This window comes from Macrotis lagotis, chromosome 5, assembly GCF_037893015.1.
Source record: "Macrotis lagotis isolate mMagLag1 chromosome 5, bilby.v1.9.chrom.fasta, whole genome shotgun sequence".
Classification (NCBI taxonomy): Eukaryota; Metazoa; Chordata; class Mammalia; order Peramelemorphia; family Peramelidae; genus Macrotis; species Macrotis lagotis.
In genome coordinates, this window is record NC_133662.1 from 1,780,024 (window position 1) to 1,803,822 (window position 23,799).

At 38.9% G+C, this 23,799-nt stretch overlaps 1 protein-coding gene and 1 pseudogene across 7 annotated transcripts in view; one reads left to right on the forward strand and one right to left on the reverse strand.

Annotated features, from left to right (window-relative positions):
* BRPF3 (bromodomain and PHD finger containing 3) overlaps positions 1 to 23,799 on the reverse strand; it is a 91,692-nt gene that overhangs the window by 34,593 nt on the left and 33,300 nt on the right. For 4 of the 7 annotated variants that reach the window (XM_074236419.1, XM_074236420.1, XM_074236417.1 and 1 more), the window contains one exon: positions 1,701 to 23,182. The exons of 1 other annotated variant lie outside the window; for it this stretch is intronic. In XM_074236419.1, coding sequence (XP_074092520.1) covers positions 22,999 to 23,182 — 184 coding nt within the window. In that variant the 3' untranslated portion in view covers positions 1,701 to 22,998. Of the gene's footprint in view, positions 1 to 1,700; positions 23,183 to 23,799 lie in introns of those variants that run through there. 2 more of the 7 variants (XR_012478458.1, XR_012478459.1) reach the window with 2 other exon arrangements.
* LOC141523333 (small ribosomal subunit protein uS3-like) lies at positions 7,123 to 7,915 on the forward strand (annotated as a pseudogene).

Below are 23,799 nucleotides of genomic sequence, written 5' to 3' on the forward strand. Positions count from 1 at the left end.
TGTCAGATCTATGGAAAGGGAAGCAGTTAAAGACCAAGGAAGAGATGGAGAACATTGTTAAAAACAAACTAGATAATTTTCATTAAATTAAAAAAAGCTTTTGCAAAAACAAAACCATGTAACCAAGAGCAAAAGAAATGTAGAAAATTGGGAAACGATTTTTACAACTAGTATTTCTTTTTTCTTCTTTTTTTATTTAATTTAATTTTTTTATTCTCATTTTGTACAAATGATTTTTTTACATTAATAAAATATTCTTGTTTAAGAGTAAACAAAACACCCCTCCCCCCATGAATATAGACTTGCTTGGGCAATAAAGTAAAGGGGAGAGAAAAAAATTAATACTAATAAAAAATAATAGTATTAATTGTAGGTATGGCCAGGTGGCACAATGGACGAAGCACCAGCCCTGGAGCCACGAGCACCTGAGCCCACATCCAGCCCCATAGACCCAACAATCACCCAGCCATGTGACATGCAAGCCACCCGATCCCCACTGCACTGCAAAAACCAAAAAGAAGAAAAAAGACCCAAAATAAAATAAAATAAAATAGTAATCATAGTAGGGGTGGCTGGGTGGCAGACAGAGCATTGGCCCTTGAGCCAGGAGCACCCAGGTCCAAATCTGGCCTCAGACAGCCAAAGATCACCCTGCTATGTGGCCCCAGGCAGGCCACACAGCCCCATTTGCCCTGCACCCTCCCCCAAATAATAATAATAATAAATGTGCTTGAGTCTTTGTTCCAACACCAACAACTCTGTCATGGGTGGATCGCATTCTTTATGGTAAGTCCATCGCAAAAGTTACTTCCATATTTTTCCAATGTTGCCATTGCTGATTGCAACTCCCTCCTTTCTTATTTCTCCACTACCATGCACTATATTTTCTCTTTCCTTTCACTCTGCTGTAGGGTCGCTGAGTGGTGCAGCAGACAGATCCCTGGTCCTGGGGCCAAGAAACCCTGAGCCCCCATACCATCCTTTAGGCCCAGAATCTACCTGGCCCTATGGTCCTGGACAGGCCTTCCAATCCCAGCCCCTTCCAAGAAGTAAAAAAGAAAATGTGTCATATCTGACCACTCTCCCCCCATGGTCCATCCTCTCCTCCTTTATTCACATCCCCACCCCTTTCCCCTGCTCCCCACTCCTTCTTAATGCAGATACCTGTACCCCATTGAGTATATATGCTGTTTCCTCTCCTAGCCACCTCTGATGAGAGCAAAGGTTCCCTCATTCCCCCTTGCCTCCCCCCTTCCATATCATTGCAATAGCTCATTGTAATAAAAAAAATCTTATTATATGAAACATCTTGGCCTATTCCTCTTCTCCTTTTTCTTTCTCCCTTTCCATTTCCCTTTTTTTCTATCGACTCCATTTTTACACCATATTTTATCTTCGAATTTAGCTTTCTCCTGTGCTTCAACTATAAAAGCTCCCTCTACCTGCTCTATTAACTGAGAAGGCTAATATGAATATTATCAGTATCATTTTTCTGTACATGCAGTTCATCCTCACTAAGTCCCTCATATTTCCCCCCTCTCCTCCAATCTCCATGCTTCACCTGGGTCCTGTATCTGAAGATCAAACCTTCTGTTCAGCTCTGGCCATTCCAACAGGAACATTTGAAATTGCCCTGGTTCATTGAAAGTCCATCTTTTTCCCTGGAAGAGGACATTCAGCCTTGCCGGGTACTTCATTCTTGGCTGCATTCTAAGCTCTTTTGCCTTCCAGTATATTATATTCCAAGCCCTAGGAGCTTCCAATGTAGTTGCTGCTAAGTCCTGTGTGATCCTGACTGCAGCTCCATGATATTTGAACTGTGTCCTTCTGGCTGCTTGTAATATTTTCTCTTTGACTTGGGAGTTCTGGAACTTGACTATAATATTCCTAGGGCTTGGTTTTTGGGATCTCTTTCTCTGGGGGATCAGTGGATTCTCTCCATTTCTATTTTGCCCTCTACTTCTAGAATATCAGGGCAATTTTCCTGTAGTAATTCTTTGAAAATGATGTCAAGGTTCTTTTCCTGATCATGACTTTCAGGTAGTCCAATAGTTTTTAAATTATCTTTCCTATATCAGTTGTTTTTTCAATGAGATAATTTCACATTTTCTTCTAATTTTTCATTTTTTTGGTTTTGAAGTAGTGATTCCTGATTTCTGGTAAATTCATCAATCTCCCTGAATTCTATTCCTCAGAGAGTTTTCTTATCTCTTTTTCCATCTGGCCAATTTTGCTTTTTAAGGCATTCTTCTCCTCAATAACTTTTTGAACTGTTTTAACCATTTGACCTAAGCTGGTTTTTAGCAGGCTATTTTCTTCAGCATTTTTTTGGATTTCCTTGACCAAGCTGCTGACTTCATTTTCATGTTTTTCCTGCATCTTTCTCCTTTCTTTTCCCAGTTTTTCTTCCAATTCCCTCATTTGATTTTCAAAGTCTTTTTTGAGCTCTGTCATAGCTTGAGCCCAATTTCTGTTTTTCTTGGAGTCTTTAGATGCAGGAGCTTGTGCTTCCTCATCTTCAGACTATTTTGATCTTTCTTGGGCTCATATGCAAAATATTTCTCAATGGTCTTCCTCTTGTTTCTCTGCTTGCTCATTTTCCCAGCCTGGGTCTGGTTTTGGGGTGCTTCCTGAGCTTTTGGGACACTCCCACAAGGGTCTCAGTGTGTGAGGCTCTGTCCTCCCTCCTGATCTGTGAATGATCATAAGCGCCCCTCCTCTGTCATGGGGCTGAGGTGGGGGGGGGGGCCCTGCTGTTCTATGGGGGACCTAGACTGCGATCAGGATCTGAATGTGGTCAGAACCCCAGAGTCCTGTTCCAGAGGCAGAGGATAGAGCTCTGCAGTCTCTTCACTCTCCTCCCTCAGCTCAAGGGGCTCATGCCCTGGGGGCTCCTGCTTCTGTTTCCGGATCTGGGCTGCCGAAAGACCATGCTGCTGGGCTCCACGTGCTTGTGCTCACTCTGGAAGAGGTCCCCTGCTGTTCCCCCACTTTGTGCCTGGTGCTCCCCCAGGGTGCAGCTCAGGAGACTACCCCACTGCTGTGAGCCACGGCTCCCAGTGCCCTATGCCTGCCTCTGGGAGGCTGAAGTTCTTTTGCTCTGGCGGGCCACCCCTCTGGTGGGCCGCCCCTCCGACCCCGGGGAGCAGAGCCTTTCTGCTCTTTTCCAGGTTACCTTGAGTAGAACTGCCTCACTGGGTCCCTTTGTGGGTTCTGTCTTTCGAAAGTTTAGTTAGAATCCTTAGTTTCAAGTTTTATCAGAGAAGACTCGATCCCTTCTTGTCACCATCTTGGCTCCACCCCCTATTTCTTTTTTTCTTTAAAGATTTTTATTTATTTTGAGTTTTACAATTTCCCCCTAATCTTACTTCCCTCCCTACAACTAGTATTTCTGACAAAGGACTCATTTTTAAAATATATAAAGAACTGAGTCAAATTTATAAAAAAAAAAAAACCAAAAACAAGCCATTCCCCAACTGACAAATGGTCAAAGAATATACAGAAGCAATTTACAGATGAGGAAATCAAAGCAATCCATAGTCATATGAAAAATTTCTTTAAATCATTACTGATTAGACAAATGCAATGTATGTTATGGATTTCTCTCAACACATTCAATTTTGATCAATGTATAGCATGAAAACAATACAAAGACTATCAGACTGCCTTCTGTGGGGACTGGGGGGAGGAAAACGATATTGGGGGAAAAATTGTAAAATTCAAAAAACAATTTAAAAAAGAGAGAGAAAGGACATTGGAGCAGCTAGATGGAGCAGTGACCTTGAAGTTAGTGGGACCTGAGTTCAAATCAGACCTCAGACCCTTGACAATTACTAGCTGTATCAATATGGGCAAATTGCTTAACCCTGATTGCCTCACCAAAAAAAGTTAGGACACTTCATCATGTGAACTAGGGATGAAGAAGGAGATAATGGTGGAAGCATCTGTGTAATAAGAGTTGAAGAAGATAGAAGAGGAAGCATTTAGGAAGGAAGAAGAGTGACTTGGAGATCTATAGACTATAGAGTATAGATAGCAAAATTTTGACCAGATAGTAGATATGAATAGCATGGACTTCAAAGGGAGATTACTCAGTGATGGAGGAAAGAAGAAAACCTGGAAGTAACAGTGGGAAGCAAGAAATATTTCAAGTCCTCCACCTCACTCAGTAAGCCAAGGAGAAAGAATAAATATCTAGTCAGTACTGGATAAGGAGGCTGTCAAGAGTGGGTGGGTGGTAAGGTTTCAGAAATAAGGAGCAGATAGACGGAATCACTGTAGTTTTAGTTATTAAAGATTCGATGTGTTTTGTTGCTTTGAAGTTGTTGGGATGGGATAGTTGGACAGTTCTATCAAAAACAACTGTGCCACCATCACCTTTTTTACCAACTACAAAAATGTCCAGGGTTCCTCCATCCCATTAAGCCTTCTCCTGACCATGCCATACTCTACAGTTATCATTCTTTACCTCTTCCTTTCACAGTCTTAAATCCCATTCTTCATCATACACATACACTCAAATAACCTTTTACCTGTTAAATCCAATTATCTTTTTCTCAATCCTTTTATCTAACTTCTTTTTAAGTTTTGATCCTCTCCACCATTGGACACTCTCCTCCTTTTGTTTCTGTGACAGTGGCCTTTCTAGGTTCTCTTCATTCCTGTGTGACTACTACTCAGGCACTTTTGCTAGATTATCATCTTGCTTCTACCCACTAAGTCTGAATGTTTCCTAGGGCTCTTTTCTGGTCTTCTAGTTTGCCCTTAGGCTCTCTTCCCTAGTGATCTTATCAGTTCGCTTGGCTTTCTTATATTTATAATAAGATCTCTAAAATCCAGTGCTAATCTCTTTTCTGAACTCCATCCTTTTCTATGTTTTTACCTAAATTCATTATAATCAAATCCAATTCAACTAGTCCAGAATAGGAACTGATTCTATTTCCCTCAAATCCATCCCTTCTCCAAATTTCCTCATTACTGTTGCCAGCCATACCATTTTGGTCACTCAGGTTTCACAATGTGGCTATCTTTTTTGACTTTGCCTGATCCCTCCCCACTCAGAGCCAACTGATTGCTGAATTCTATCTTCATCTCTCTTGTATCCATGTGCTTTTCACTCCCAGCCTCCTAATCCAAATCTTCATCACCACTGACCCAGACTATTGCAGTAGCCTCTCCATCTTTCATACATCTGCCAAATTAATGTTAGTAAAGTCAGTTCTAGCCAAATCAACCTTTTCCTTCTACCCCTAAAAAATCTTTAAGTGCCTCCAGAATAAAGCACAAAACCTCAACTTTGCACTGATAATCTGATTCCTATTATTATTATATATTATCTTTCTTATACTCTCCATTCTTGTAAAAAATAATTGACCCCCTAAGTTTCCCCTTCCATCTCTAGACTCCTTGATTTTTTTGCACATGACCTGTGATATCTGAGATACCTCAGCATCTCTGCCTCAAAGAAAACTTCATTTCTTTCAAAGAATAAGGCAGGTACCAATGTATACACAATAATACCCGATTTTCCCTAGTTGTTAACACCTCTCCCTCTTGATTTGTATTTGTCTATATGTGAAAATGTTTTATTGCACTCTCTTTCAACAGAATGTAAGTCCTTTGGGGGCAGGTACTATTCCTTTGTGGTTTTTGTCAATCAAAAAATATTTGTTGCTTAATAATTATGATTCGGGCATTGTGTAAAGCCCTGGGATGCAAAGAAGGACAAAAGAAAGCCCCTGTTCTCAATCTAAAGGGGTGAAAATATGCAAGCAACTATCTACAATCTATAAAGAGGATAAATAGAAAATAATAGAAAGTACTAGAGTTAAAGATGATAGTTAATAATAATAATAAAGTGAATAGAAGGTGGAATTTTTATCGGGGGGGGGGGGCGGGCAGAGATTGAAGGAAGCGAGAGAAACCAAGAGGTAAAGTTGAAGAGGAAAGACATTCCAGTCAAGGGGGACAGTCTATGAAAATGCTAAGCCCAGATGAAGTATTTTGTTCAAGGTGGATTGAAAAGTCTGTGTGTATGTGAGAGGTGAGGAAGCTATAAGAAGACTAGAAAAGTAGGGGGGACAAGGGAGGGCTTTAAATGCCCTAAAGGAGAGAATTGTGACAAGAAGACCAACCAGGTGCCATTACAATAGATCAGGCAAGAGCCAGCACCAGTATCAAAAGAGAGAAGGCAGAGTATTCAGGAGATAATACAATGGTAAAATCAACAGACCTTAATGATACATTGAATATGATGGGATGGTGGTAAGAGTAAGGAGCTGAAGATGACAGGTTGCAGACATGGAGGCCTAGGGAAGATGGTGGTGCCTCAATAGTAATAGGGAAGTTTGGAAGTGAAGAGGGCTTGGGAGGAAAGATAATGAGTTCAATTTTGTACATGTTGAGTTTAATATATTTTTGGGACATATAGTTTAAGATGTTTAATAGGCAGTTGTAGATGTGAGACTGAAGGTGAACAGAAAGATTGGAGTTGAATAAGTAAATGTGAGAATCATCAGCGTAAAGATGATAATTGAATTCATGGGAACTAATTAAATCATCAAATAAAATAGCATAGAGGAAGAAGAAAAAAGTTCAAGATACAGTTCTGTGAGATATCCATTATTAGGCAAGTGTGACTTGAATAAAGATCTAGCAAAGGAAACTGAGAAATGGTCAGAAAGGTAGACTAGAATTCAAAAAGAATAGTATCTAAAAAAAATCTAGAGAGATCATATTAAGAAGAGGATAGGGGCAGCTAGATGGTATAGTGTTTAGAACACTGGCCCTAGAATCAAGAGGACCTTAGTTAAAATCCAACTTGAGACATTTAATACTTAATTATATGACCATGGGCAAGTCACTTAACTTCATTGCCTTGCAAAAGTCAAAAAAAAAAAAGGATGGCTGATTATGTGACTGCCACAGAAAGGTCAAGAAGGATAAGTATTAAAAAAAAATCATGGGATTTTGCAATTAAGAGATCATTGGAAACTTTAAAGACAGCAATTTTGGTAGAATGAGGTCAAGAAGGATGAGGATTGAAAAAATCATTGGATTTCCCAATTAAGAGATCACTGGAAACTTTAAAGATGGCAATTTTAGTAGAATGATAAGGTTGGAAGTCAGACTGTAGGAACTTAAGAAGAGAATGAGAGGCTTTCTTCTTCATGAAGGGGATGTGGCATATTTTCAAGAAGAGAAAGCTTGATGTGGATGGCATATTCAAAGTCAAACTGAATGAGTTTCTCACTAGGAAGCTGGCTGAGGGTGGCTATTCTGGGGTAGAGGTTCAAGTTACCGAACCAAGACAGAAATCATCATCATAACCACCAGAACTTCCTGGGAAGAAAGGGTTTTGCATTCATGAATTGACAAGAAACTTCAGAAGAGGTTTGGTTTCCCTGAAGGCAGTGTAGAATTATATACCAAGTTGATGGCCATCAGAGGTCTCTGTGCTATTGCTTAGGCCAAGTCCCTTCATTACAAACGCCTGAGAGGTTTTGCTATGTGTAGAGCCTGCTATGGTGCCTTTTGCTTCATTATGGAGAGTACAGCAAAAAATGAAATGTGAGATGGTAGTGTCTGGTAAACTCAGAGGCTAGAGGACCAAAACCATGAAGTTTGTGTGGCTTGATAATCCACAGTGGAAAACCCTTCAACTACAACATTGATACAGCTGTGTACTATGTCCTCCTCAGATAGGGTATATTGGGAGATAAAGTCAATCATGTTGCCCTGGGACCCAGGTGGCACAATTGGCCCTAAGAAGCCCATGCCTGACCATATGAGCATCACAGAGCCCAAGGAGATTCTTCCTACCACCCCCATCTCAGAGCATTGGAGTGGGAAGGCGGAGCAGCCATCTATGCCCCATCAGTGCCCACTCTGTAACAGGACTCTGTGACACCTGGAATAGTATGGCCAAAGCTCTTCTTTAATAAAATCTTTTTAAAAACAAAACAAAAAAGGGAATGAGAGGAAAGAAATAAAGGTACCAACTGTAGGAAACCTCCAGGAGTTTAGCCACAAAAGGGAGAAGAGATATATCATGAAAACTAGCACAAATGGATTAATCAAATGAAGGGTTTTTTTGAGGATGGAGAAGTGGTCATGTTTGTAAGCAATTAGGAAGTAACTACTAGACAAGGAGATACTGAATGTAAGTGAGAAAGTGAAGATGATAGAGGAGATTTTGCTGGGGAAGACAGGATGAAATGAAAGCACAAGGGGTCTGCTGTGGCAAAGGAAAAGGGCAACCTCTTCATGTGACACATTGTGAAAGAGGTAGAAGGTATCTGGTAATGTGAGATAAAAAGGGGAAAAGAGAAGCTCTCAGAGGATTACCTTATTTTTTCAATAAGTATGAGGAAAGATTTTCATTTGTGAGCGTGATAGGAAGAAGAGCCATGAACCATTTTAGGGGATGAAAGAATTTGAATGAGGCTCTATGATAAGGAGAATAATAAGCTAAATAAGGGGATAAAAAATTATTGCACAGCAACAGTGAGGACCCAAGACTTTGTAACATAAATTTGTAGTGGACCCAGTTAGAAGAGGTACATGATTTTCTCTACTGTAGTTAAGCATCAGGAGTGAAAGCAGAAGACAGTGGGAGTGATGATTGATATAAGGGGATAATATAGAATTGAACTGATTCACCAAGATTGGAAAAGAAGGAAAGTGTGGTTAGTGTAGAGGATCAAAGGACAGGAGATCACATTGTGGATAAAGAGTAGGGTTTGGTATTAGAAGGTATAAAGAGAAATGAAATGGCAATAGCTTGTGATTGGATAAGGGGATTTCAGAACTCATGAACCTGGACTTCAAGAGATAGATTCTAAGAAAATAAGGTAGTCTACAGAGTCAAATGCTATAAAGGGGTCAAATAGGATGAGAACTGAGAGAGTCATCAGATTTAACAACAAAGATCTTTTAAAAACTTTGGGCAGCTGTAGTTGAAAAATGAGATCCAAAACATAATGGAGAGGACCTAGAAGAGGGTGGAAGGAAGGAAGTAGAGGTACCTCATGTAGATGACTCTTTTTAGGTTTAGTTGAGGAAAAGAAATATCAGACAATACTTAATAGGTATGGGAGGTTCAAGTAAGGGATTTTAACGTTGGAGAGGCAGGTATGGGAGGAATGAATTCATAAATAGGGAGAGATTGAAGATTAGAGAGGGGGATGATTATAGGGACAAGTTGATGGAGAAAATGAAAGAGGATCAAAGATCCATGTTGATGGGGGCATCTTACAAGAAGGGAGAAAGCTTTACAAGGAAAAGTGAGGGGCAGATGTTAGGACAATGTAAATAACTAGAGAAGAGGGAGCTTGTGGTGAATGGCCTAGATTTTTCTCTGAAATTTGAGGCAAGATCCCCAGGTAACAGAGTAGGGGTAAGGAATACCATGAAGAAGAGACAAAAAATTTGGAACAGCTATTAGTGAGTAGGATAGAGAATCAATTTTGGAGGGGGCAGAAGGATTTCCTGGGAGGACCCAGTTAAGACTAAACATAATTTTATAGTAGATCCAATGATCTGATGACTCCCTTAACTTCCATTCTGCAATCTATGAGAGAAGATGCAGCCAATAATGTTAAGGAGTGTTAATTGAAATTGGTAGTCAACTTTGTGAGATGTCAACCACTTTTTACTTTTAATCTTTAACTGTTAATATTATTATCCTGAGCTCTATGGTTATGCAGGGTGTGGTTGGATATCTTTTTCTCTTGATTAATAATAAAAAAGTTTCTTTTTCATTTATCAAGCCCTCACTCCAGTCTATTAAATATTATTTAATAGGCAGGTGAAACTTACATTCACTTAATAGTTTCAGATATCTCTCTACACATTAAACCTCAATCTCCTAAGAAAATTTCCAAATATACAATTTAACAGTTCAATAATAAAACAGAAATCTGCAATTAAAATATTTTAATTATGAGAACAATTATAACCCCAAACTCTAACTGATCACTTCTCAACTTCTGAAATTACAGTTCTACATCTTTTTAGTTCATTCAGGATAACTTATAAAATGCCTTTGCAAAATTCTCATTATCTTTGCAAGAAAAAGGGTAAAATAGTTTTATAAAGCAAGGTACTATCTCCATCTTCTTTCTCTCTTTTCTATGTTGAGATGAATGTGACAAGAATTTTTTCTGTTGTCTCAAATGCTCCCTTTCTGAAAAAAAAATTTATTCTATTAACCTTTTTAAAAATGCCCAAATTTTACCTATATTCTTCCTCTTCTCCCCTCCCAGATAAGCCCTAAGTCTTAATAGTCTTTCTCTAGACTCAGTTGTCATAAAATTCTGTTTCTTCACAAAAAGTTATCCTTGAGACTTCCAAAAAAGAACTTTATTTTCTCTATAAGTTCCTCATAGATTCCCATAAAACAAAGTTACACACACACACACACACACACACACCCCTTGATCCCATACGAAGAAGCAGTTCAAGGAATATTTTTAAAATGTAACTGTTAAATAGATAGTAACAGTTTTTACAACCTTTGAGAGACTTTTAAAATAGTTGTTAAAATAGCTAAAAGAGTACAGAATGGAAAAGTTGACAATTATGGAGTTAGGTCATTAAGGGGTGTGTGGGGGAGAAGGAAATTCTAGAGTTAAGGTAAATAGAAATGACAGAGTATGTTGGAAGCTGGGGAGGAGGAAAGGTCTGGTATTGAGTAGTTCAAGATCACTGCCATGGGAGAGTGAGGTAGAGTATGTTGACTGCTGAGGAATAAGTCCAGGAAGAGAAACAAAGGAGTAATTCTGCTGATATAATAATGTTTGTCCTTCATTTTGAAAGATCGCAACATCAGGAAGGTGATGCCATGACAAGCACATGAACTGGGATTTTGAGTGAGGGGATGCTGTGCTAAGTCACCAGCCTCACAATCTCCTCCAGAGTCATCTAGGTCCAGTGGTCAGATATGAATCAGGATGCCTGGAGAATACCCTGGATGTGAGGCAATAAGCATTAAGTGACTTGCCCAAGGTCACACAGCTAGTAAAAGTCAAATATCTGAAGCTGGATTCGAACTCTTGACCTGACATCAAGGCCAGAGGACAGAATGGAAAAGTTGGAAAAGCTGACAATTATGGAGTTAGGTCATCGAGGGGTGTGTGGGGGAAAAGGAGATTAAGGTGATTTGAAAGTTCCAGGTCTTCACATGGGTAGTCCTAGCTTCTGTATTTCACTGCCACTGAAAAAAAATTGAGGCCATTCTCCAAGTTTTCTCTTCTTCCTCTTTTCACATTACAAAGACTACCTCTTCACTACCTCTTCCTTCCAGGATTCCTCCTTGCCAAGGACAATCCATCAATCAACACAAGGCTCTTGATCCCATTTCCCTTCTGTCTTCTTCAGGAGACTGTCCCAGTTCTTTGTTTTAATGTCAATTTCTCTTTCTCCTGTTCCTTCCCTGCTGCCTGCAAACATGCTCATATCTCCCTTCCAACCCTCATTCTTCCACTCATCCCCCTACTCTCACTACTACCACTTAATTTGAATATCCCCTCTCCTCCCTTTTCAGATTAATCTCCTTGAAAGTCATGCACACTAGATACCACCTCTTCAATTCCTCTTATTCCTTTTTATACCCTCTATAATCTGGCTATTGATCTTGTCAATCAATTGAAAAATGGCCTTTCCAAAAGCAATATCAAAGAAGTCCAGGAAGGAATATAGCTAGAAGGATGGCATGTTGACAACATTTCTGGGAAATGTTATTTCCCGCCCCCCAAAAAATTTGTCAAAACATTTTCATAGCAGTATTATCATTATAAAAAAAAATTTGAAATAAGATAACAGGTCCACTAATAAGAGGAACAGTTAAATTAATTACATAATGGAGCAACATAACAGATTTAAGTCTGACAAGTATGAGAAATATAAAAATATTTGGAATGATTTTTATATAATCATGCAAAGTAAAACAAGCAAGCAGAAGAACCCTTACTTTTTATGAGAACAAATGGGAATAAATTCATAGCCTGACGCAACATCATAATAATCTTTTCAACCATTCCTCTGGGGACCAAGAAAGGACTAACAGAAAAGATATTAAGACATTGCATGCTTTGAAATCTAGTATTTAAATAGGATACTTGGATAGCAAGCTTAGTTATTTGTGTTTATGCTTTAAATTATTATTTAATTTTAAGAAAGAGAGTTAACAAGTTTAGGTATGGCAATAGTAGGTGAAGGCAGAGTGAGAAAAAGACAAAAGGTCACTAGGAACTCTAGGGAAAGGTGTTTGCTAGAGAGGTAGGATAGAAAGCTAGACTGTAAAGTAGAAAGGAAGTGGAGACAGTTTGTATAGATGACTCTCTTAAGAAATTAAGTAGCCAAGGGGAAGAGTTATAGGAGGGTAGAAATGATGAAGAGGGAAGTGAGCAGAACCAGGAGAACCTTGCATACAGTAGCACAATATTGTTTTAAGAACAACTTTGAGGGGCGGCTAGGTGGTGTAGTGGATAAAGCACCGGCCTTGGAGTCAGGAGTACCTGGGTTTAAAACCGGTCTCAGACAATTAATAATTACCTAGCTGTGTGGCCTTGGGCAAGCCACTTAACCCCATTTGCCTTGCAAAAAAAAAACCCTAAAAAAAAACTTTGAGTGACTAAATCATTTTGACTATTATAAATGCACAAATTAAAAATAAAGGACATATGAAGAAAAATGCTATCTGCATCCAGAGAAAGAATAAATAGAAGTATACATAGGATAACTTTACATCTATATATCTATTTGAGTCTAATGGTAGCCTTATTTAGGATGAAGCAGGGAAGAAATTTACTTAACTTTGAGGTATTTTTGGAGGGAATGGCAAGTTGTGAATGGTAGATGTGCAGTTTCATGTGCAATCTTATTTATTTTAATGTTACAAAATACTTATTTTTTCAATTGAAAATAAATTTTTAGAAGAGAGCTGAAGGTCAGTGAGAACAAATAAAATGGATTTATTTGGTATAGAGGAGCATACTTGTTGGAGGGAAGAAAGGAACCAACAGAAAAGTTTAAAAATAAAAGAATGATAGATGAAACAAGGTCTTAGAAGGGAGGTTAAAAGCATAGACCTTAGCAAAAAGTAACTTTATCCTCTGAGATGGGACAGAAGGAAAGTGATTAAAATATATTTGTGCTTAGACATATCTCAGTGATAGAATAGCTATTATAGTTAATAACTATAATTTATATAATATTTTAAGTTTTTACAAAGCATTTTAACCTACATTTTATTTGACCCTCATAACAGCCCTCCAAGTATCAGACAGCATTATAATCTCTACAGATGCAGTTAGGATCAGAGAGAAGCAGTTTACCTGTGATCACACAACTAGTATTTGGTGGAGATGGGAGGTGAACCCAGGTCTTCTTAATTCTGTTCTCTTAAGACTGTTCTCTACCCATCATGTCTATAAAGCATTCCCTCAATGTACCAGAAAATTGCCTCTGCATTCATGAAAACCAGTGTTGGTTTGGGATTGGTCCACTTTCTTTTTTATTCACACGTCCTGAATGTTTTCCTCACAGACAAATCATCATTTTTAACATTCTGCAACCTGTTTATATGACCACCATGAAGTTCTCCATTGAGAAGCCTGTGGATCCAAGTAGAGTCTTTATGGTGTTTTGAGTTACAGCTATAGGGCATCACCAGGAAAACATTGCTCTTAAAAAGATAGGCTTTTATGGCAGGAAAAATTTTAAGATAATTGAAAGTCCCAGGGTAGTGCCCCTCAAATGAGTCAGTCAAATGTACTCCTGTTCTGTCATGCTGATAGTCATCCTTTATGCACTGTTTCAGCTCAGCTGGTCTATAAAAATGTTTTCCTAAACCCAAACCCTATCTCCGGCCTGCCTACCTTTGCACAGGCTTCCCCCTTAGCCTGGAATGCACTACTCATCTTCACTTCTTAGAATTCTGACTCAGAGTTCAGTTCAGGGGCTGCCTCCTACAGTAAGCCCTTCCTATAGGATTTTATGAGTGTTCTTTATCTCCTGAAATTCTCTTATATTTATTCAAATGTCTTTATCTTTTATTCCTCATAGTTAACTACAACCTCTTTGAAGACAGGGACTGCCTTTGTATCTCCAGCATCTAGCAGAGATGAGGAACAGAAAGATCTCAATATACATATAGGTACACACATAGATATACACATATCATAAAGGACAAAGTTTATACAGAAAGCATAATTTTATATGTATATATTAAATGAATTTTATATGTATATAGTTTATGTTTTAAAATATATGTATATTTTATATTATGGCTAAACATGAGAAATGCAGGTTCAGTAATACCAATTAAGTATGTGTAGTAGATGTTATTTCTAATTTATACAATTTGCATTTTAACTGTATATATAATATGTTGGGACAATTAAGTGGCGCAAGATAGAGCAGTGGACTTAAAATCATCTTCCTGAGTATAGTTCCTGTGTAACTCTAGGCAAGTCACTTCACCCTGTTTGTCAGTTTCTTCATGTGTCAAACGAGCTAGAGAAGGAAACAGGGAACTATTCCAGTATCTTTCTTAAGAAAATTCCAAATAGAGTCAGAGTCAGATATGATAGAAAAATGAACACTAACAACAATATAAAAGACAAATTAAATAGCACAAGCATTTGATTCAGATAGTGAACATTTCAAATAAAAAGGTAATCCAGTAATAAAATGTTTAATTCCTATACACAAGTGAATACCTCTTCTTCACATAGAATGGGTGAGCCACTCTCCTGAGTAACCTTGAGAATGAGGAAACTATTATCTTTCTCTTAATTAGCATTATGCACTAACCTCTCAGGGTCCCTGGCTTTAAGTTCACCCAGATTCTGCCCAGATTTCTTGTTCCTTCTCTCCCTCAGCTCTAGCAATCCTACTTTTACTTATTTCCACCCCTGAATTCACCCATCTATTCATTGCCAGGTCTCTTCAGGCAGGACTCCATAACCACTGAGTCCAATGGCCTCTTCATTTTTCCTATGTAATTTCTTTTTTTCTCTCATCATTCATTAAGCACCACTCTTTAAGTGGTTGAACATCCCACTCCCCAAAATCAAAATTCATGCATGGTGCCTACACTCTCCAATCAGAAATACATCCTTCTGGAAATGGAGACCAGATAACTTCCATCAGGTGATGTTCTCTAAGGCCAAGAATTGTGTGAAAATAAGTCTTGGCCTAAAAAAAAAGGGGGCGGCTAGGTGGCACAGTGGATAAAGCACTGGCCCTAGAGTCAGGAGTACCTAGGTTCAAATCCGGTCTCAGGCACTTAATAATTACCTAGCTGTGTGGCCTTGGGCAAGCCACTTAACCCCATTTGCCTTGCAAAAACCTAAAAAAAATAATAATAAGTCTTGGGCTCATTCATATCCACTTTTAAAGTGGACAAAGCTTATTTTCAGTCTCCTGATCTGATTTTTCCAATAACCTTTCAGTAAAGGGAAGAGGGTCATCAGGGTCTCCAGTCCTCTCTCTAACCTTTCTAAACAGAATTTACCCAATGATCCTCTCTTGTTATCAAGTAATTGGATTTGGTCAGACAAGAAAACTTTACCCCAAGGTATTGATATCAGCTTATGAGTTCAGATAGGGATGATTGTACCAGTGATGTTAATACTCATTCTAATTATTACAACTTTTAAAAAATTAGGAGGCTAAGATTTAGAGTTTAGAGGGATATTAAAAAATAATTCAAGTCCTTCATTTTTGGGAGGAGGAAATTGAGGTCCAGGAAAAGAATGTGATTTTATTAGGGCCATAGCAACCTAGTTGCTATGAAGCCATCTTTCTTGCTAATTGGAGCGCCCTCGTGTGTCACATATTGTAAGACCATTTTAGGTCTTGCAAAGGACATCCTATTACTTTTCATCATTATATCAATAGAATTTTTTTTCTTTCCCTCTTCCTTTGAGGGTCATGCTCTAAAGAACCATATTTAGCCCTACAGATACATACTAGTCATTTGAGGTGATAATGTATTTTTAACAGTATGTTAAGTGCTTTCTACAAAGGAGTTATGGTAAAATGAGAAGATACTTTGAGTTGGAAGAAGTCTTTCTTGGGTGTCCTTCAATCTATACTTATGTATAGTCAACTTTGTTGAAAACAAAGTAGGTGCCCATGAATTGAGAAAGGATTAAACAGAAACCTAATTGTTAAATGCAATGCCATGAGAAATTGTCAATATTAAGAACTGAGAAAAATATATGGAACTTAAATATGGAATACAGAGTGAAATAAGCAAAACCACAAGAACTATATAAAACTGTGATGTTTATGAAAATATAGTTCATAATGGAACTAAAAGGTAAAAGAACTCGATTAACTGCAATTACAAATCTTGGTCTCATTCTCTTAGTAAAGGACGGAGATGGGGAGACAAGGGGCCTACAGGTAAAAAATGTCTTATTGGTTAATTTGCAATATGTAAGGAAATAACTGTGAAATAAAAAAGTCAAAGAAATGAATAATATTCTTAAAATAATCATACCATGCACATAGCTACCATATTCAACTAAACAATGTCTGTTGGTCTTTGAATTAAGAATATGAGAATGGAAAAGGATCTTGAAGAGCTCTGCGATTCAGCTCATTTCACTTTGCATCAGTTCATGTTTTCCCAGGTTTTTCTGAAACCATCCTTCTCATCACTTCTTACAGCATAATAGTATTCCATCACAAACATATACCACAGCTTCTTCAGCCATTTCTCAATTGATGGGCATCCTCTCAATTTCCAATTCTTAGCCATTATAAAAGGACCTTCCCATATTTTTCTTTATTCCCATATTCATAATTCATAACTTCAATACATTACATTAAAAAATCAAGTTTTTGTTTAATCATTTTACAATTGATGGGCACCTACATTGTTTTCAGTTTTTGATTATACAGTTTGGATAAAGGGGCATTTGGTAGAATTCCTTCCATCTCAAAATATCTTTTCAATTTACCATAGCACCTGAAATTCTCACCAATAGGGTTATTCCTTAGGAATAAATGTATTTGTACATATAGGTCCTTTTACCTTTTCTTTAATCTTTTTGGGATATGGATGTAATTAGTGCTATTGCTATTAATGAGATTTATTTTTGCTTTTGTTTTGTCTAAAATGATTACTACTCTTGTCTTTTTACTGCAGCTGAAGCATAATAGATTCTATTTCAGCCTCTTATATTTAACTCTTTCAATTTTTTCCTTTTTTAAAAAAAATATTTTAATCAGTCATGATCTGCCTTCTCACTTTCCTACCCCAACCCTTCCCCACCAATTGAGAAAATAGAAACAAATTCCCAATTTCTCCCCCCCAACACATATACTTTTTTTTTAGATTTTTTATTGCAAGGCAATGGGGTTAAGTGGTTTGCCCAAGGCCACACAGCTAGGTAAGTGTCTGAGGCTGGATTTGAACTCAGGTACTCCTGACTCCAGGGCCAGTGCTCTATCCACTGTACCACCTAGCCGCCCCACATACACTTTTTTCTTACTCTGCATTCTTTTTTCTTACTCTGTATTCTAAGTCCTTCACCTCTTTTATCAATGAATATGTAATATGTTTCTTCTCTGGTCATTATACTGATAAGAGTTCAGTACAATGGGGGGAGGGGGAGGGAGTATAGGTGACAAAAGAAAAGGGAGCATGGGAGAGGGTAATCAAGTGGAACACACTTTTGAAGAGTCAGGGTGAAAGGAGAAAACAGAATGGAAGGGGAATAGGGGGAGGGAAATATAACTAGCAATAGCAATTTTGGGAAAAAATATTGAAGCAATTTCTCTGATGGACTTATGATAAATACTATCCATGACAAAGACAATGTGGGGTGGGGGAGAGAGTGGGGTGGCAGGAGGGAGAGAATTTGGAACTCAAGGTTTTGGAAGTATATTTTGAAACTTGCTTTTGCATGAAGCTTGGTGGGGGGGGGGATTTTAAAAATAAAATAAACTTAAAAAATAAAGAGGTGACCAAAGACTTCTATTTCACTTTGCCCTCTAGTTTTAAGGTATCTTAGCAGCTTTCTTTCAAAATTTCTTGAAATGGAATGTCTGGGCTCTCTTTTTGGCCATGATCTTCAGAAAGTCCAAAGATTTTCAAATATTTCCTTCCTTGATATGTTTTCTAGGTCAGTTGATTTCCGATATTTTACATTTTCTTCCATTTTCCCTCCATCTGTTGACTTGGTTTTAATAGTTCTTGTTACTTCATGAAGTCACTGGCTTCTATTTGGTCCATTCTAATTTTTAGACTTTGTTGCTTAGATAAGTTTCAAATTTTTAATTCCCTTTTCCAATTCTTTCTTCCATAACTTTCTAATTTTTTCCTCAGGCACTCTCATTCCATTTACAAATACATTTTTAAACTTCTTTTTAGGGGTGGCTAGGTGGTGAAGTGGATAAGTCAGGAGTACCTGGGTTCAAATCCAGTCTCAGACACTTAATAACCTAGCTGTGTGGCCTTGGGCAAGCCACTTAACCCCATTTGCCTTGCAAAAAAAAATTCTTTTTAAACTCTTGCTTTATCGTCTTCCAGGAATTCTGAGTTTGTTCTCAAGCTGTTTTTTTCTTCTCCAGAGGTATTGCTTGTAGATGTTTTAGAGTCAGTCTCTTCTGCATTTGTGTTTTGAGTATCATTATGGTTGTGTTCTTTTTTTTATTTGCCCATTCTTCCAGGCTGAGGCTTTTCTTGAGGGAAGGTCAGCACCTGGGCCTATTGTTATTTCTTGGGGACTTGAGTGTTATGTTTTCCCAAGATCTCGGGGATAGGCTGGGAGTTAGTAAGCTTTTAGTGCTACCACGAGTCTGATGCAGGAAAACTCTTGCTATCCCACTGGAATAAGTTTGCAAGTTTCTGACCTGGATTTGGTTATGAACAAGGACAGAGTTACTGCTAAATTCTGTCCCCAGTCAACAGGTGGAAAATTCTGTTAATTTAAAGTGATAGAACTGGAGGTTCTGGGTTTCTTACTTAGTTATTCCTCTGCAGACAGGATCAGGATACTGGAAGAGACCTTGCTCTGAGCTTGGAATCTGAACTATACAGATGCTGAGAATTAAGAATGTAGAAAATTTTTAATCAGAAATAAATTCTATAATCTTTAATGCTATTAAATCTAGTTAAAGGGTGGAAGGCTCTTTGCTTTTGAGATATAAATTGCACAATTTAGTAACTCTCGGCATAGTTCCAAATTAGTTTCCATAATGGCTGGACCATTTAATTCATAGCTCCAACACTGCATCAGTGTACCTAATTTGCCCCAGTTCCTCCAACATTTGTCATTTTCCTTTGATCATCTTTACCAATCTGATAGATGTAAGGAACCTTACTATATTTCTCTGTTAGAAATCTGAAATACTTTTTCATAGCTGTGGATTGCTTGGATTTTTACTTTGAAGACTGTTTCTATCTTTTGACCATTCCTCTATTAGGAAATGACAGTTTTGTAAATTTAAATCAGTTTGTTAAATATCTTAGATACAACTTTGGCAGAGAAATCTATGAAGATTTTATTCACAGTTACCTGTTTCCCTTCTAATTTTATCTGCATTAGATTTACCTGTACAAAAACTTTTCAATTTAAATCAAAACTGTCCATTTTGTCTTCTTTGATTTTCACTATTACTTATTTAGCCATAAACTGTACTCCAATTTACAAATCTGAAAAGTAATTTGCTCTTTATTTTTCTAATTTGTTTATGATGTCACCTTTTATATTCAAATCACATATTTATTTGTTTTATCTTGGAATATAGTGGGAGGTGTGGGTCTATTCTATTCATAATTTTTTGCCAGACTTTTCCAGTCTTCCCAGAAGTTTATATCAAATACTAAGACTTACCCCAAAGTAACTGGGGGTCATTCCAGTCTTTAAGTTCCTATGACCTAGAGATGGGACACCAGAAATTTCCTGAGGAAAATAAAAACTACAAGACATAAAAGACAGTCAATAAAAGCAAACTAGTCAGCATGTTGGATTCCATCCAGCTTTGCTCTCACTTTGCAGTGAGGAAGGACTCTGTAGTCACACTTTAATTCTCTGAAACCATGCAAGACCATTCCTGGCTTTCTTACTGCTTGGGTTGGTGTAAACATCCTTGGGCCTAGAGTCAATGTCAGGATAAGACTTATGAGGGAACTCAGCAGGGATCACCTCCTCAACAAAAGGTCATCAAAATGAGAAGTGATTTAAAAAAAAAAACTCTCTTAGAAGGCCAATATCATTGACAACAAAAGTGACACATCTCTCCCCTTGACACTTGAATCACTGCACACATGGGAACCATATACCCTGGCTGACATCTTGGGTCATGGGATAGGGCACAAAAAGCTACTTCCTAGCACTTCCAAATAGGATCATCACAAGAGGTACCTCATGGGAAAGAAATCCAACTTTTATCAGTCTCCCCTTCTACCCTTCCCCAGAAGTAAGGGGTTCAACCTGGTTTTGCTGTTGCCACCAGGGAAAAGGAACAATGGCTAGAGGAAGTGGTGGTGGGGAAAGTGAGTCTAGAAATCTGAATAGCAGAAAAACAGAGGATCCCCAGAGAGCCTCAATTCTCTCTTGATTCAGTATAACTAAGCCACCCCACCTAGGGGAGGCTCAGGTAGCCAGATACCTACAACTCACGTCATTTGGCAGGGATCAGGTGGAGTCTTGGCCTTACTGAAAAACTATTTTCTTAGAAAAGCAAAACCTACCATTGGAGAGAACCATCTCTACTGAGTTGTCCACAAGCAGGGCTGGGGAGAGGAAGGCATCAACTGCAACAAGCACCACAAAGCTATTGCTGTCCATTAGAACATTTATTTCTCAGGGAGAAAAAAAAGTTTCAGACAGTCATATTATAGTAGGTAAAATTAACTTTTATCTTCTTTTACAAGCATAGATTTTTCTCTTTTTTTAATTACCTCTCTTATTACCATCTGATATAAACAATTCTAGAAAGCAAATAAAGTCACTTTCTACAATAAATAGAGCATCGTGTGCTTCTTCACAGCAGACTTGACAGTGATGTGTGGCCCGATGCCACAGCAGGATCTGAGCCAATTCCCATTATAAAAGAGCAATTTTAAGAAGAGATAGAGGCAGAGAGACAGAGAAAGGGGGCAGGGGAGAAAGCCCCAAGATCTTAAACACAGGTTGAGACACAGATCACAAAGTCCACAGCTGATCGACTACCTGGGGGAAGCATTGGCTCCTTTCAATAAAATGGCACTCACTATGTGAGTTTCAAAGACCCAGCCACACAATTGGGGGTTGGATGGGAAAGGGACTTTCAGGAAGGGAAACAATAGGCCTGAATAATTTAGAACAATATCTTACAACTATGTACATCCTGTCCTTCTCTATCCACACGGCTCTAGGCATTATATTATTATTTTACCAAAAAACCCAAACTCCAGCCATCCATTCAAAAGTACAGACCTGCTCTGTTGGTTTACCCTTAAACTCTGGCTCATGTCCCAAATGTAGAAGTAGGGATGGGTGCGTATTTTGTTTGTTTTCTTCCCTTTTAAAAAGTCAACTGAGTAGAAATGGCAGTGATCTCCCCCCCAGGATTTCATTTCATCCAAAATTCCCCTATGAAAAATTTAAAACAATTAAAAAGAACAACAGGTTAAAAAGCAACGCAGTGCTTGGTGGTCTACAACCAAGCCCTGTGACTTTGGTGCTAGAGTAATAGGGGGAAAATGACTGGGGATTAGGGGTAGATGAGAACAGATATCAACACTTCTGGTTGACATTCCCAGTTCACAGTTTTTTAAGGGTTGGGGAGGCAAGGGAGACATTGAAATGAAAGGGTTTTTTTTTTTTTTTTGCAGGGTTGTATCTTCCTCTCCACCTGAGTATTCCGCTGCAGGAGTAACAGGGCGGAGCAAGGCTGTGAAGAACAGGAGAGGGACAAGAGGTACTGCTGGCACAACTTGAGGGCCCAGCAAACAGGGACCCTATCCACAATGGAGGACGAAGTTGGTGAAAAGAGAGGAGAGAAGTGAGTGGGGAAAAGGTTAGAGTGTCAGGACAAACACAGTCAGAGGGCAACAAAAAACTCTTAGCCACTAAGGACATCCAGTGTCTGAGGAGGGAAGGATTTTTCCCTAATCATGTTGTTCTCCAGTCAGAAAGTTAGAAAGTGGAGAAGTCTTATCACTGCAACCTTGTCTATGCCTCAGCTACCCCAGGAAAAAAATACCATAGGATGCTAACATACCTGCACAAAATAATGAAGTCAATATGTTTAATTCCTGATTCTAAGTTTCCCTGGGGTTGACATTGGTATTACAGATGTTTTGCTAGCTTCTGTCTAGTGTCTTTGACTGGGTCACAACTGGTGACCCTGGCCTTTAGAGTAGCCAGATCTATAGGGGAAACTGGGACTTTGAAAAATAATTTAATTTGGTGAGAATTTCTATCAATTTGGCACAAGAGAGTAAGCAAAGGAGAAAGAGTGTGAGCAAGTGAGAGAAAAAAGGGAGAGAGGAAATTTTACAGAACTAATGATAGTGAGTGAGCAGCAGAGAGGGGTTGCACAAAAGGGGCTCAGCAAGATTCTCCACAGGACCCTAGTGTATCTACAGCACCTCTGGGGGTCAAGTTCAGATCCTTGCCCAATCTGAGGTGTAGTGGGGGTGGGGGTGGTAGCAGCCCCTTGGGAATCAAGCCCAGGAGTCATCCTCCATAGCAGGCTTATCTCTACAGCAGGGCCCACATCCCAGTTCTGTCCCTGCCTCTCGCTGGCTCTTCAGTAAAACATCATCTGAAAGAGCTCAGTTAGGAATTTTTGGCACATGATAGAGCCAACCATGGGATTCATGCCATTGTCCACAACAGAACATTTCCCATGGATTCTTCAGGCTCCAGCCCCCTATTTCTCCCTAGCACCAGGGAGAAGCTGTCTGCCATTCGTCCCACCATGGGGAGGGCAGGGTTCCCCACTCCAGGATCAGAGGCAAAGGCAGGCAGGCCACATCCCGCTTCCTTACAGGTAGCCAGAGGTGACAAAAGGATGATGGCCCCGAACCCGGCTCAAGTGGATCATGGCACGGTCATAGGCCACTTGTACAGACTTGCGAATGCTGGTCTTGCGGCCCTCCAGCATCTTCAATTTGTCCACGGTGTCTTCTACTCCTAAGGGGAGGACTTTGTCCCGAGGAAGCCACTGCCTGCAACCCAAACACAAGACCAGTCCTGCTTACCAGGAGGCCCCAGGCCACAAGCAGGCACCTGTATTAGTATTCCTTTGTAATTTAGAAGGACATCATTTCTTTTTAAAAAAGGGCATCTATACTATAAATCATCTTTCCTAATGCTTCCACAGCCATCAATCCTTGAATCTCTCAATCATCTTCCTTTATATTCCTCATGTCATTTCTAATCTAGAGCCCCAACCCCAGGAAAGCAGGACAAAAGTTAAGCCTCACAAAGCCAGAGTGAGAGCAAAAGGATATGCTACAGGGAGAGACAGAACCTTGATTGAGATGAAGTGAAGAAAGACAAATTCTGCAGGACATCTCAAAAGAGGTTTCTAAAATAGAATTAAAAACGAGCAAAAAATAATGGCCAGAGTGATGAGCGAAATACCCATCTGTTCCCTGAGAAATATTCCATCTAGTATTCCATATATAGTATAAAGGGATAAATGGGGGTGTGGGATTGGAAACAGTTGAATTCAGTTTGTTCCCAAGGCCTCTAGGGGATTAGATCTGCTTGAAAGGTTGTTACTGCCCAGAAGTAGAGATCCATCTAACTGGATCTAGCTAGATGAAAAAGTCCATGTGCT